Genomic DNA, 13,188 nt, shown 5'->3' on the forward strand with positions numbered 1-13,188 from the left:
TGTATGTGATGGCTGCTCCAGTCTCATTCTGGGACTGTTTCAAGTCCCTGCCAAGCAGACTTCAAACAGTTGTCTCTTTACCTACCGTATTTTGGCATTCTTCGCTCTGGAGTTATTCATTCTCTTGACTTCTGAGTCGCTTCCAACTTTTTGGCAGCGGAGCTTGCAAATTCCTTCAACCTGCACTGTTGACTAACTGCTTGTGTATTAAATAAATCACTTTGCACAATGCAAAGAGATTAAATCACTAGCATTCGGTAAAACCAGCATCAATGGCTTGTAGATATGTGTCCTTGGCTGCTCTCCATATTCACAGAGGCTAGGGCAATGGAAGTTGGACTCCAGAGGAAGGGGATATCATTAGCCTCTGGAGCCAGGACATGATGGAGCTGTGTCTTGGTGCTCTTCTCTTCAGCTCAGGGTGGTGGACAGTTGGGATGAATGGAGGGCCTACCATCAATTGCTGGGGTCAGGGCATCATAGCAGCAGTTGGAACTGTGTCTGGCTGCTCTTTTCTCCCTCCAAGACCAGGGTGGTGGCAGTTGGGATGGATGGAGGGCCTTGCATCAGCTGTTGGAATGGATGGATGAAGGGAGGGAGGGAGGGACTTACATCAGCAGTTGGAACTGTGTTTTGATGCACTTCTCTTCCTCTAATCTCAGGGTAGTAGCACTTCGGATGGATGGAGGGCCTTCCATTAATGGCTGGGGTCAGGGCATCTTGGAACCGTGTCTGGCTGCTCTTTTCTCCCTCAAATACCAGGGTTGTGGCAGTTGGGATGGATGGAGGGCCTTCCATCAGCTGTTGGAACTGTGTTTTGATGCACGTCTCTTCCTCTAACATCAGGGTGGTGGCACTTGGGATGGATGGAGGGCCTTCTATCAGTGGCTGGAGTCAGGGCACCATGAAGCTGTGGCTACTCCTTTCTTCTTCCAAGGCCAGGGTGGTGGCAGTTGGAATGGATAGATGGATGGATTGATGAATGGAGAGCCTTCCATCAGCTGATGGAACTCTGCTTTGATGCTCTTTTCTTCCTCTAACCTCAGGGTGGCGGCACTTGGGATGGATGGAGAACCTTCCATAACTGGATTGGGTCAGGGCATCATGGAACCATGTCTGGCTGCTCTTTTCTCCCTCCAAGACCAGTGTGGTGGCAGTTGGGATGGATGGAGAGCCTTCCATTAGCTGTTGGAGCTGTGTCTTGGTGCTCTTCTCTTCCTCTAACATCAGGGTGGTGGCACTTGGGATGGATGGAGGGCCTTCCATCAGTGACTGGAGTCAGGGCATCATGGAGCTGTGGCTACTCCTTTCTTCTTCCAAGGCCAGGGTGGTGGCAGTTGGAATGGATGGATGGATGGATGGAGAGCCTTCCATCAGCTATTGGAGCTGTGTCTTGGTGTTCTTCTCTTCCTCTAACACCGGGTTGGTGGCATTTAGGATGGATGAAGGGCCTTCCATCAGCGGCTGGAGTCGGGGCATCATGGAACTGTGTCTGGCTGCTCTTTTCTCCTTCCAAGGCCAGGGTGGTGGCAGTTGGAATGGATGGATTGATGGATGGATGGATGGAGAGCCTTCCATCAGCTATTGGAGCTGTGTCTTGGTGCTCTTCTCTTCCTCTAACATCAGGGTGGTGGCACTTGGCCACCACCCTAGAATCATAGAATCAGAGATGGAAGAGACCTCATGGGCCATCCAGTCCAACCCCCTGCCAAGAAGCAGGATAGATGGAGGGTCTCCCATCAGCTATTGGAGCTGTGTCTTGGTGCTCTTCTCTTCCTATAACCTCAGGGTGGTGGCACTTGGGATAGCCGGAGAGCCTTCCATAACTGGATTTGGTCAGGGCATCATGGAACTGTGTCCGGCTGCTCTTTTCTCCCTCCAAGACCAGTGTGGTGGCAGTTGGGATGGATGGAGAGCTTTCCATCAGATGTTTAAGCTGTGTCTTGGTGCTCTTCTCTTCCTCTAACCTCATGGTGGTGCTCTTTTCTCCCTCCAAGACCAGTTGGGATGGATGGACAGCCTTTCTCCAGCTGTTGGGACCAGGGCATGATGGAGCTGTGCCTAGCTACTTTTCTGCCCCTCAGAGGTCAGGGCAATGGAAGTTGGAATACAGAGATTGTGGATCTCATCAGCTACTGGGTCAGGGCATGATGGAGCTGAGCCTGGTTACTCTATATCAGGCATGGACAACCTTCACCCCTCCAGGTGATTTGGACTTCAACAACCGGTAGGAACAAAACACCTGGAGGGCTGAAGTTCGCCCACGCCTGCTCTATATGTTGACTTAACTCTCAACACTCAATTCAGTGGGTTGGGATTGGCCTACAAGATTCTATTCAGTGTGAGTTTTTTTCCCAAACCCCAAAATTCATTAAATTGTGGTCATGCTGAATTTCTCTCTCTCTCTAGGTGCCCCAGAGGATAGAAGAGCAAAACACTGCAGCAGAAGAAGACAATGCAGGGATCCCAGGCGTATGGGGCAGCTGGGGACCCTGGTCGGCTTGCTCTAGAAGCTGCAGCGGCGGAGTGATGGAGCAAACGAGACCTTGCCTCCCGGGATATTATTACGAGAGGAACTATCGTAGGCCGGGGCAATACGCAGCCCCTGAACGAACCCTGGCTCCTCACCAGCAACCTCCTCACCAAGAACAGCAGCTCAGCCCTTACTCCGGGCATGTTATCTCCGCCATTCGGACATCAGTGCCTCTTCACAGGAATGAGGAGGCCTCCCGGGCCAGCTTTCGAATGGGAGTCCCCTCGGGAGGACGCAATGACAGCCATTTGAGCAAGGGGATGCCCAGAGGAGGGAGGCCTTCTCAGTCTCGGAGGCGTAGCCCCAAACTGGAAAGAAGGTACTGTGGTTCTTTTGTGTGTGGATGTTTTTATGTGCTGCTGTTTTTCTTATTAGATAATATGATTGAATCAAAGAATCATAGAGTTGGAACAGAACTAATGGGCCATCCAGTCCAACCCCCTTATCACTGTGTGTGAAAGAAGCCTCTCTCACACAGAGAGGTTTCTCTCACACTGAGAGCTCTCTCAGATTGAGGCGTTACTAAGCAACAGGCATGCCTGCTTATATTGAACCACAAGTTCTCTGAGTCACTTAATCCATTTAATACTGAGCCCTACCTCACAATGAGGCCTGCTAACAATGAGGCCTATTCTCCCACTGAAGTGATCTCTCACATAGAGAGGCTTCTCTCACACCGAGAGCTCTCTCAGATTGAGGCGTTACTAAGCAACAGGCAAGCCTGCTTATATTGAACCACAGCTTCTCTGAATCACTGCATCCATTTAATACTGAGGCCTACCTCACAATGAGGCCTATTCTCCCACTGAGGTGATGTTTCACACAGAGAGGCTTCTCTCACACCGAGAGCTCTCTCAGATTGAGGCGTTACTAAGCAACAGGCATGCCTGCTTATACTGAACCACAACTTCTCTGAGTCACTTAATCCATTTAATACTGAGCCCTACCTCACAATGAGGCCTGCTAACAATGAGGCCTATTCTCCCACTGAGGTGATCTCTCACATAGAGAGGCTTCTCTCACACTGAGAGCTCTCTCAGACTGAGGCGTTACTAAGCAACCACAGCTTCTCTGAGTCACTGCACCCATTTAATACTGAGGCCTACCTCACAATGTTCCGGTGATGGCGGCCAGCAGCGGCAACGCTGAGCTGCGCTAACCGAAGACACAGAATCGAAGGGAATCTTAGGAATCCCCTCCCCCCCCCTGACCATCAGACCATCAGATTTGGGGGGAGTGAGACCGGCACCAGAAGTGAGGCGAAAAGAGCCCGAAAGAACAAGGCGCCGAGAGGATGAGGCCGTGAGGCGAAGGTAGGAAGCGGAGAAGGGAGCGCCGCCATTACAATAACGGCTGGCTCTCCCTAAGAAGAAACCTACCGCTGCTGCTGACCCTCTGGCTGGTGGTTTTACTTGCCGAACGTTTGGGGCCGCCCGGTGTTGGTTCCCGCCGCCGCCGCCGCCATCGCCTGGGCCTGGCCGCTGCCGCCGGCTGGCTGGTTCGGCGTGGATCCCGTCGCGGCCGCCATCTCGCCTGTAGCCTGTAGCCGAGGCTGAGGCCTGTAGGCCTGGAGTGACGAGCCGCGGGAAGGACGGCGCGAGGGGAAGACGCCGCGAGGGATACGCCGCGGCTGCCCTTCCCCCCCCCCTGGCGAAGGAAGAACACGCCGCGGGAGAGACGCCTTCCAGCCTGCAGTCGCCATCGAGGCTGCGGCGGCTGTGGAGGAGCGAGCCGTGGGGCATGAGAGGGACGCCGCGAGAGACACGCAGTGGCTGTTCCTCCCCCCTGCCATCGAGGCTGCGGCGGCTGTGGAGGAGCGGGCCGTAAGCCGCGGGAGGGACGCCGCTTGGACCGGCTGCCGGCCGGCTGATCGAGCTGGGCCGGGCCGGGTGGAGTCTGCCGCGGTCGACAGGCTGCCTGCCTGGGCCCGCTGCTGCAATTGAGGAGAGGGAACGCGCCAAGAGGGAGACGCAGTGCGAAGGAGATCCAGCGCTGCAGACCCCCTGCTAGCAGCGACAGTGACTGGCCTCCTAGGGAAGATACCTTCCGCTGCGGAGTGGTGGCCTCCTTCCATCAGGCCGCTGCGGAGTGGTGGCCTCCTTCCATCAGGCCGCTGCGGAGTGGTGGCCTCCTTCCATCAGGCCGCTGCGGAGTGGTGGCCTCCTTCCACCAGGCCGCTGCGGAGTGGTGGCCTCCTTCCATCAGGCCGCTACGGAGTGGTGACCTCCATCAGGCCGCCGTGGCTGGGGGGCCGTCGCTGCTTTTTCATCTTACGATCCAGCCCCTCTTCCATCAGGCGGCTGTGGACTCACGGCCCCTCCCCGGCCCAAACCCCACCAGGGCAAAGCAACAAGTTGGGTAGACCCTTGTGCTGACCGTCTTTGTGTGGACCTCCCTTGTGCTGACCTTTAAGCTTGTGTAGATCTTTAAGCTATGCTGACCGCCTTTGTGTGGACCTCTCTTGTGTTGACCTTTAAGCTTGTGTAGATCTTAAGCTGACTTCTTTGCTGGGATTTACTGAGCAGAATGTGATTAACCATCTGTGCTGCCCCACCCCCGAGTTATCAACTCCGGAAGCATATCCGCTGGTTACCAACCGTCTAAAGTCTCATCGGGGTCATAGCAATATTTAGTTAACTACCACCATTACCACCCATAAGGGGTAATCGTATAATATCAACTAGCACTTCCTGGTAGTCATTGGTGCCATCTGTCATCATAGTAATAAGAACGATTTAGAGCACCTAGGCGCCTGCCACCTGCTGCTAGATTGCACCAGCACTTTCGCCCCTTCCCTGTCCCTCTGTGCCGCACTTTATATCGATAAGTAGAGCACTTTAGAACTAGCACTTTATTAATGTGCCTTTGAATTGTGTGTTGCTGCTAATTAATTTACGTTCATTCACGCTCACCGACGGACTGCTCCTGAAATCTATGCACTTTAAGAACTGGTCTATTGAAGCAGTCGGAATATCGACTACCACCCATATTGCTGCTACTCATGTGGTCCCCCGCCCCCCTTTGGGTACTGTTTATATTGCTCTGGTGTTGGGGAGGGGGCAGAAGAGGAGGTGGCCCGGAGCCTGTGATGGAGAGTGTGGTGGGGAGGGAGGGGGAGGGGGAGGGGGGATGCTGGCAAGAACCAATAAACATAACAACAAGTGTAGGAGAAAGTACTCTTACAGCTCATAACGGCGGCATGGAGGGGGGGAGGTGTTCCACTAGCCGAGGGGTCCCCATACAGGTCGTGGTGGGAAGGAGGAGATGCGGGAGAAGGAGACCTCAAATTCGGCCTAATTCGGACCGCTTTTCCAAATTAACTATCCCCAATAGGTCTCCTAAGGTAATTTGGTGTAACCAGGTGAGCGGGCCCTCTGGCTTGAAGGTGGTGTTGTTGAACGCCAGGTCTGTCAACGGAAAAACAACTTGGATCCAGGACTTAATCCTGGAGGAGCGGGCAGATCTGGCGTGCATCACGGAGACCTGGTTGGATGAAGCGGGGGGCGTAAACCTCTCCCAGCTTTGTCCTCCAGGTTTCTCCGTGCAACACCAACCTAGAGCCGGAGGACGGGGAGGCGGTGTCGCAGTGGTCTATAGAGATTCCATCCATCTAACCAGGAGCCCCATCCCGCAGACCACAAATTTTGAATGCGTCCACCTGAGGGTGGGTGACCGGGACAGAATAGGGATTCTTGTGGTGTACCGTCCACCTCGCTGCACTACAGTCTCCCTACCTGAGCTAGCGGGGGTGGTCTCGAGCCTGGCGGTGGAGTCCCAACGGCTTCTGGTGCTGGGGGACTTCAACATCCACGCCGAGGCAACCCTCACAGGTGCGGCTCAGGACTTCATGTCCGCCATGGCAACCATGGGGCTGTCCCAACAAATAACTGGCCCCACCCACTGTGCTGGACACACATTGGACTTGGTTTTCTGCCAGGGATGGGAGCAGGGTGGCGGTGTGGAGGAGCTGTCCATCTCTCCGTTGCCGTGGTCCGACCACTTCCTGATTAGATTTAGGCTCACTGCGCCCCCTAACCTCCGCAAGGGTGGAGGACCCATTAAGATGGTCCGCCCCAGGAGGCTAATGGATCCGAGTGGATTCCTGACGGCTCTTGGGGAGTTTCCCGCCGCCGCGGTAGGTGATCATGTCGAGGCCTTGGTCGCTCTCTGGAATGGGGAGATGACCAGGGCTATTGACAAGATCGCTCCGGAACGTCCCCTCTCGAGTAGCCGAGCTAAACCAGCCCCTTGGTTTACTGAGGAGCTGGCAGCGATGAAGCGAAAGAAGAGGGTTCTAGAGAGCGTGTGGCGCTCAGACCCAAGCGAGTCAAACCGAACACGGTTTGTGTCCTTTTTAAGGGCTTATGCCGCGGCAATAAAAGCCGCAAAGAAAACCTTCTTTGCGGCCACTATTGCGTCTGCAAAAAACCGTCCGGCGGAGTTGTTTCGGGTTGTCAGAGGTCTTTTAACTCCCCCAACTTCAGGTGGGAGCCCTGACAACTCGGCAGCACGCTGTGAAGCATTTGCTCGGTTCTTTGCAGACAAAGTCGCTTTGATCCGCTCTGGGCTGGACGCCGCATTAGATGCAGTCTCTGTGGATGTGACACAAGCACCTGCTTGTCCGATTTTGTTGGATTCTTTTCAGTTTGTGAAACCCGAGGATGTGGACAAGATACTTGGAGGAATGAGACCCACCACGTCCATCCTAGACCCCTGCCCATCCTGGCTTCTGAAAGAGGCCAGAGGGGGATTGGCCGAGTGGGTAACGGTGGTGGTTAATGCCTCCCTTCGGGAAGGCAAGATTCCAGCGAGCCTAAAACAGGCTGTTGTAAAGCCGCTGTTGAAGAAACCATCACTCGACCCCACTAAATTGGACAACTTTCGGCCTGTTTCCAATCTTCCCTTCTTGGGCAAAGTCATGGAAAGCGTGGTGGCCTCACAACTCCAGGTATTCTTGAGAGACACGGATATTCTGGATCCGGCACAGTCTGGTTTCAGACCGGGACATGGTACCGAGACGGTCTTGGTCGCCTTAGTGGATGATCTGCGCCGGGAGCTAGACAGGGGGAGTGTGTCCCTGTTGGTGCTCCTGGACCTCTCAGTGGCCTTCGATACCGTCGACCACGGTATTCTTCTGGGGCGCCTTGCAGAGATGGGTCTTGGGGGCACTGCTTTGCAGTGGCTCCGGTCATTTCTGGAGGGTCGTTCTCAGAAGGTGTTGCTGGGGGACTCCTGTTCAGCGCCACAGCCGTTGATCTGTGGCGTTCCTCAGGGTTCCATCTTGTCCCCCTTGCTGTTTAACATCTACATGAAGCCGCTGGGTGAGATCATCCGGAGTTTCGGGGTGCGGTGTCACCTGTACGCAGATGATGTCCAGCTCTGTCACTCCTTCCCACCTGCTACTAAGGAGGCCGTCGAAGTCCTGAACCGGTGCCTGGCCGCTGTAATGGTCTGGATGAGGGCGAACAAACTGAAACTAAATCCAGACAAGACAGAGGTACTCCTGGTCAGTCGCAAGGCCGAACAGGGCATAGGGTTACAGCCTGTGCTGGACGGGGTCGCACTCCCCTTGAAGGCGCAGGTTCGCAGCTTGGGTGTGACCCTGGACTCATCGCTGAGCCTGGAGCCTCAGGTTTCAGCGGTGACCAGGGGAGCATTTGCACAGCTTAGGCTCGTGCGCCAGCTGCGCCCGTATCTTGGGAAGTCTGACTTGGCCACGGTGGTACACGCTTTGGTCACATCCCGCCTCGACTACTGCAACGCTCTCTACGTGGGGCTGCCCTTGAAGACGGCCCGGAAGCTTCAGCTAGTCCAACGCGCGGCAGCCATGTTGTTAACGGGAGCAGGACGCAGAGAGCATACAACGCCCCTGCTGTCCCAGCTCCACTGGCTGCCGATTCGCTACCGGGCCCAATTTAAGGTGCTGGTGTTATCCTACAAAGCCCTAAACGGTTCCGGCCCAAAATACCTTGCAGACCGCATCTCGGCCTATGAGCCCACGAGGGCCTTGAGATCATCCGGGGAGACCCTTCTCTCGGTCCCGCCTGCCTCACAGGCACGTCTGGCGGGGACGAGAGAGCGGGCCTTCTCGGTGGTGGCCCCCCGGCTGTGGAACACCCTCCCTGTTGAAGTTAGACAGGCGCCCTCCTTGATGGCCTTTCGTAGGGGCCTGAAAACATGGCTCTTCGAGCAGGCCTTCAACTGAGAGTATCTTGAACGACACTGGAATGGACTAGGATTATGAATTTTGGCTATGACCCCAGGACTTGACGAAGCGGATTTTTAGTATAAGTATATGTCATGTTGTATTGTCTGGTTTGTATTGTCTTGATTTATTGTACACTGTCCTTTTTTGTTGCTGTTCACCGCCCCGAGTCGCCCTCGGGCTGAGAGGGGCGGTCAATAAATGCAATAAATAAATAAATAAATAAATAAATGAGGCCTATTCTCCCACTGAGGTGATCTTTCACACAGAGAGGCTTCTCTCACACCAAGAGCTCTCTCAGACTGAGGCGTTACTAAGCAACAGGCATGCCTGCTTATATTGAACCACAATATTTTTTTCCCACCACATCACATTGTTGGCATCGAAGCTGATCGGTTTGTCGTTGGAGTTGAGCTTGAGGTTGCTGGTTTTTTTCCTGCAGGGAAATTTAGTCATATGTGAGCCGCTACCAGGATTCTGGCATCTATGGTTTTGTTACTACAGATGTAAGACAGGCATTTCCCAAAAGTTGCAACGAAAGAGCCTTGCACATCAAACCTGGGTATTAAAAACATGCATCAATATTAACTCCTTTTTTTAAAAAAACGGGTTTGGATTTCACCCCATGTCCTTTGCAAGTATATCTGACATCTTACGGGGAATGAAACTCAGCTGTTTCGTTGGCAACGATCAAGAGAGATTTTGAGGGGGAGGAGGAAGAGATAAAATATGAAATGCAGTGGCTTAGCGTGATAAGCCTAATATGTTTGTTCAACTTTGCACAGACCTTTGGGGGGGTCAAAGGTAAGCCGCGAAGGAAGGGGGCTTCGATGGTAGAGGGCTAGGAAAGCGAATGGTGAACACTTCTCAAGTGCGTCTACTATGGAGATATCTCAGCATTTGAAGGCAGGGAGTTTCAGAAAAACATCTACTTCTGCTTCATTGACTATTCTAAAGCCTTTGACTGTGTGGATCATAATAAATTGTGGCAAGTTCTTGGTGGGATGGGCATCCCAAGCCCCCTTCCCTCTCTCCTGAAGAATCTGTACAAGGACCAAGGAGCAACAGTCAGAACTGACCACGGAGGAACAGACTGGTTCAAGATTGGGAAAGGCGTACGGCAAGGCTGCATCCTCTCACCCAACCTCTTTAACTTGTATGCAGAACACATCATGCGATGTGCAGGGCTGGATGAATGCAAAGCTGGGGTGAAAATTGCTGGAAGAAACATTAACAACCTCAGATATGCAGATGACACCACTCTGATGGCCGAAAGCGAGGAGGAGCTGAGGAGCCTTCTAATCAAGGCGAAAGAAGAAAGCGCAAAAGCCGGGTTGCAGCTAAACATCAAAAAAACCAAGATTATGGCAACAAGAATGATTGGCAACTGGAAAATAGAGGGAGAAAATGTGGAGGCCGTGACAGACTTTGTATTTCTAGGTGCAAAGATGACTGCAGATGCAGACTGTGGCCAGGAAATTAGAAGACACTTCCTTCTTGGGAGGAGAGCAATGTCCAATCTCGATAAAATACTAAAGAGTAGAGACATCAGACTGGCAACAAAGATCCATTGCCTAGTCAAAGCCATGGTCTTCCCTGTAGTCACCTACGGATGTGAGAGCTGGACCTTAGGGAAGGCGGAGCGAAGGAAGAGAGATGCTTTTGAGCTGTGGTGCTGGAGGAAAGTGCTGAGAGTGCCTTGGACTGTGAGAAGATCCAACCAGTCCATCCTCCAGGAAATAAAGCCCGGCTGCTCACTGGGGGGAAGGAGACTAGAGACAAAGTTGAAGTCCTTTGGCCACATCATGAGGAGACAGGAAAGCCTGGAGAAGACAATGATGCTGGGGAAAGTGGAAGGTAAAAGGAAGAGGGGCTGACCAAGGGCAAGACGGATGGATGGCATCCTTGAAGTGAAGGAGCTGGGGGTGGTGACGGCTGACAGGGAGCTCTGGCGTGAGCTGGTTCATGAGGTCACGAAGAGTCAGAGACGACTGAACGAATGAACAACAACAACAGGAAGTTTGTCCTGTGATAACAGATTGAATTGGTGGTAAGCTATTGCCCTGCCTCCCATCCCCGAGACTAATGGCAGACATCTATAAAACAATAAAAACAGGATTTAGATGAATTGTTGTAGGTTTTTTTCGGGCTATATGGTCATGTTCTCTTTAACTACCACTGTTCACTTTTCCACATCATCACCAGACCATTGGATACATTTCTGCCAACGATGAACAAGTTTTCTGAAGCCGTCACGGAAGAAGTGGACACTCTGTTTCCACAACCAGCGTCTCAAAGTTCTCTCAACGTCTTCATCAGAAGAATAATGATGTCCCCACATATCTTTTTTCATTATCAGGAACAGATGGAAGTCAGGCAGTGCTAAATCTGGACTGTATGGAGGATGTCGTACAGTGGTGTGATCCAGTCTCTGAAGTTTTAAGTCTCTGCATTTTCATTTCAGGTCTCAGCATCCTGGGTACCTGCTTAAGCGGTGATGGCACGATCATCAGCATAGATGAAACTCTCTGTCCCTTCCGGCAGTGGCTGGTCATTTGTGTAGATGTTGAACATGGATGGAGCAAGCACGCTCCCCTGAGGCAGGCCGTTCTTCTGTTTCCGCCATCTGCTTCTCTGGCCCTGGAACTCAACAAAAAAGCTCCTGTTTTGTAGCAGGTTTCCTATGAGGCGGGTGAGACGGTCGTCCTTTGTGATATTATACATTTTTCTCAGGAGGAGGCGGTGGTTCACAGTATCATAGGCTGCTGACAGGTCTATGAAGATAGCTCCTGTGATCTGCTGCCTTTCAAAGCCATCTATGTGCTGAGTCTGGTTCCACACTTGCAATGTGCAGCTTCTGCCTTTCCTGAAGCCAGCTTGCTGTGGGATCAGAAATGGGTCTATTTTTCCCGTAATTCTATGCAAAATAAGTCTCTCCAGAACTGTGTAGAGGTGGCACAAGAGAGAGATTGGTCTATAGCTTTTTGGGTCATTATACGGTCTTTGCCTGGCTTCGAGATGGCGATGACTCTTGCTTTCCTCCAAATTTTTGGGATCTGACAGGATGCAGTGCAGTTGTTCATCAGCTCCAGCAGCCAGCACCTTGCTTTTGGACCAAAGTTCTTGATTTTGATAGTTTTCTAAGATCTACAGAGACACTCGCTGGAATACCTCAGCACGCGAGAGTCTAAAAGTGGCAGGCTCAAACCCAGAACCCCAATCAATGGCTGATACCAAATGAGAGACTCCCCCCGGGCACACAGAAAACTGGGCAACTTGGAAGGCGCTGAACAGACTGCATTCTGGCACCACGAGATGCAGAGCCAACCTCAAGAAATGGGGCCACAAAGTGGAATCCACAACATGCGAGTGTGGAGAAGAGCAAATCACAGATCTCCTGCTGCAATGCAACCTGAGTCCTGCCACATGCACAATGGAGGACCTTCTTGCAGCAATACCAGAGGCACTCCAAGTGGCCAGATACTGGTCAAAGGACATTTAATCAACTACCAAGCTTGCAAACTCTGTTTTGTCTGTTTGTTAAAAATGTAATACAATTGTCTGGTTGATACTGACATGATAAATAAATAATCCTGGGTACCCATCGTGCACAGATCTTCTGGTAGCCAAGCAAAGCAATAATGTGACCCACACATTCTTATGAAATGCTGATTATGCCTGAAATTTCTCTCTGAGTGATATGACGATTGTCCTGAATCAATCTGTCAACCTTTTGCTTGTGAAATGCGGTGGTTGCAGTCACAGGACGCCCAACTCTTTGTTTGTCATGCAAGTCAGATCTTCATACCTCAAAGTTTTGAAACTTTCTCTTCCAGTGACGCACAGTACTCACATCAACACAATCACCTTAAACAGCTTGCATTCTCTGATGAATTTTCCTTTGGGGTGACACCTTCCGCTGTCAAGAATTCAATGACTGAACGTTGCTTAAGTCGCAATGACCGACCATCTGCGCAGGGTTCCATACTTCGCACTTTAACAACACAACCGTTCAATTCTAAGGCTTCCCACCAAAGTGGAACTGTAGAGGAGAGTTTACTGAACAAGCCAGTACCTGCCGCATACCAGTACTGCCATCTGTTGAGGAGTTATGAAGGTAGAGGCATTACTTTTCATTCAACTGTCATAGCCAAAGATCTGGCACCACATGGAGCTGTAGAGGACAGTCTACTGAACAAGCCAGCAACTGCTACATAACAGTACTGCCTTCTGTTGAGGAGTTACAAAGGTTGAGGCATTATGTTTCATTCAACCATCATAGCCAAAAGATCTGGCGCCACATGGAACTGTAGAGGAGAGTCTACTGAACAAGCCAGTACCTGCCGCATACCAGTTCTGCCGTCTGTTTGTTGAGGAGTTACAAAGGTGGAGGCATTACGTTTCATTCAACCATCATAGCCAAAAGATCTGGCGCCACATGCAACTGTAG

At 52.0% G+C, this 13,188-nt stretch overlaps 1 protein-coding gene across 1 annotated transcript in view; it reads left to right on the plus strand.

Annotated features, from left to right (window-relative positions):
• THSD4 (thrombospondin type 1 domain containing 4) overlaps positions 1-13,188 on the plus strand; it is a 642,834-nt gene that overhangs the window by 58,216 nt on the left and 571,430 nt on the right. Inside the window, exon 4 of the mRNA XM_067471248.1 lies at positions 2,410-2,852. Coding sequence (XP_067327349.1) covers positions 2,410-2,852 — 443 coding nt within the window. The remainder of the gene's footprint in view (positions 1-2,409; positions 2,853-13,188) is intronic.

This window comes from Anolis sagrei, chromosome 9, assembly GCF_037176765.1.
Source record: "Anolis sagrei isolate rAnoSag1 chromosome 9, rAnoSag1.mat, whole genome shotgun sequence".
Lineage (NCBI taxonomy): Eukaryota > Metazoa > Chordata > Lepidosauria > Squamata > Dactyloidae > Anolis > Anolis sagrei.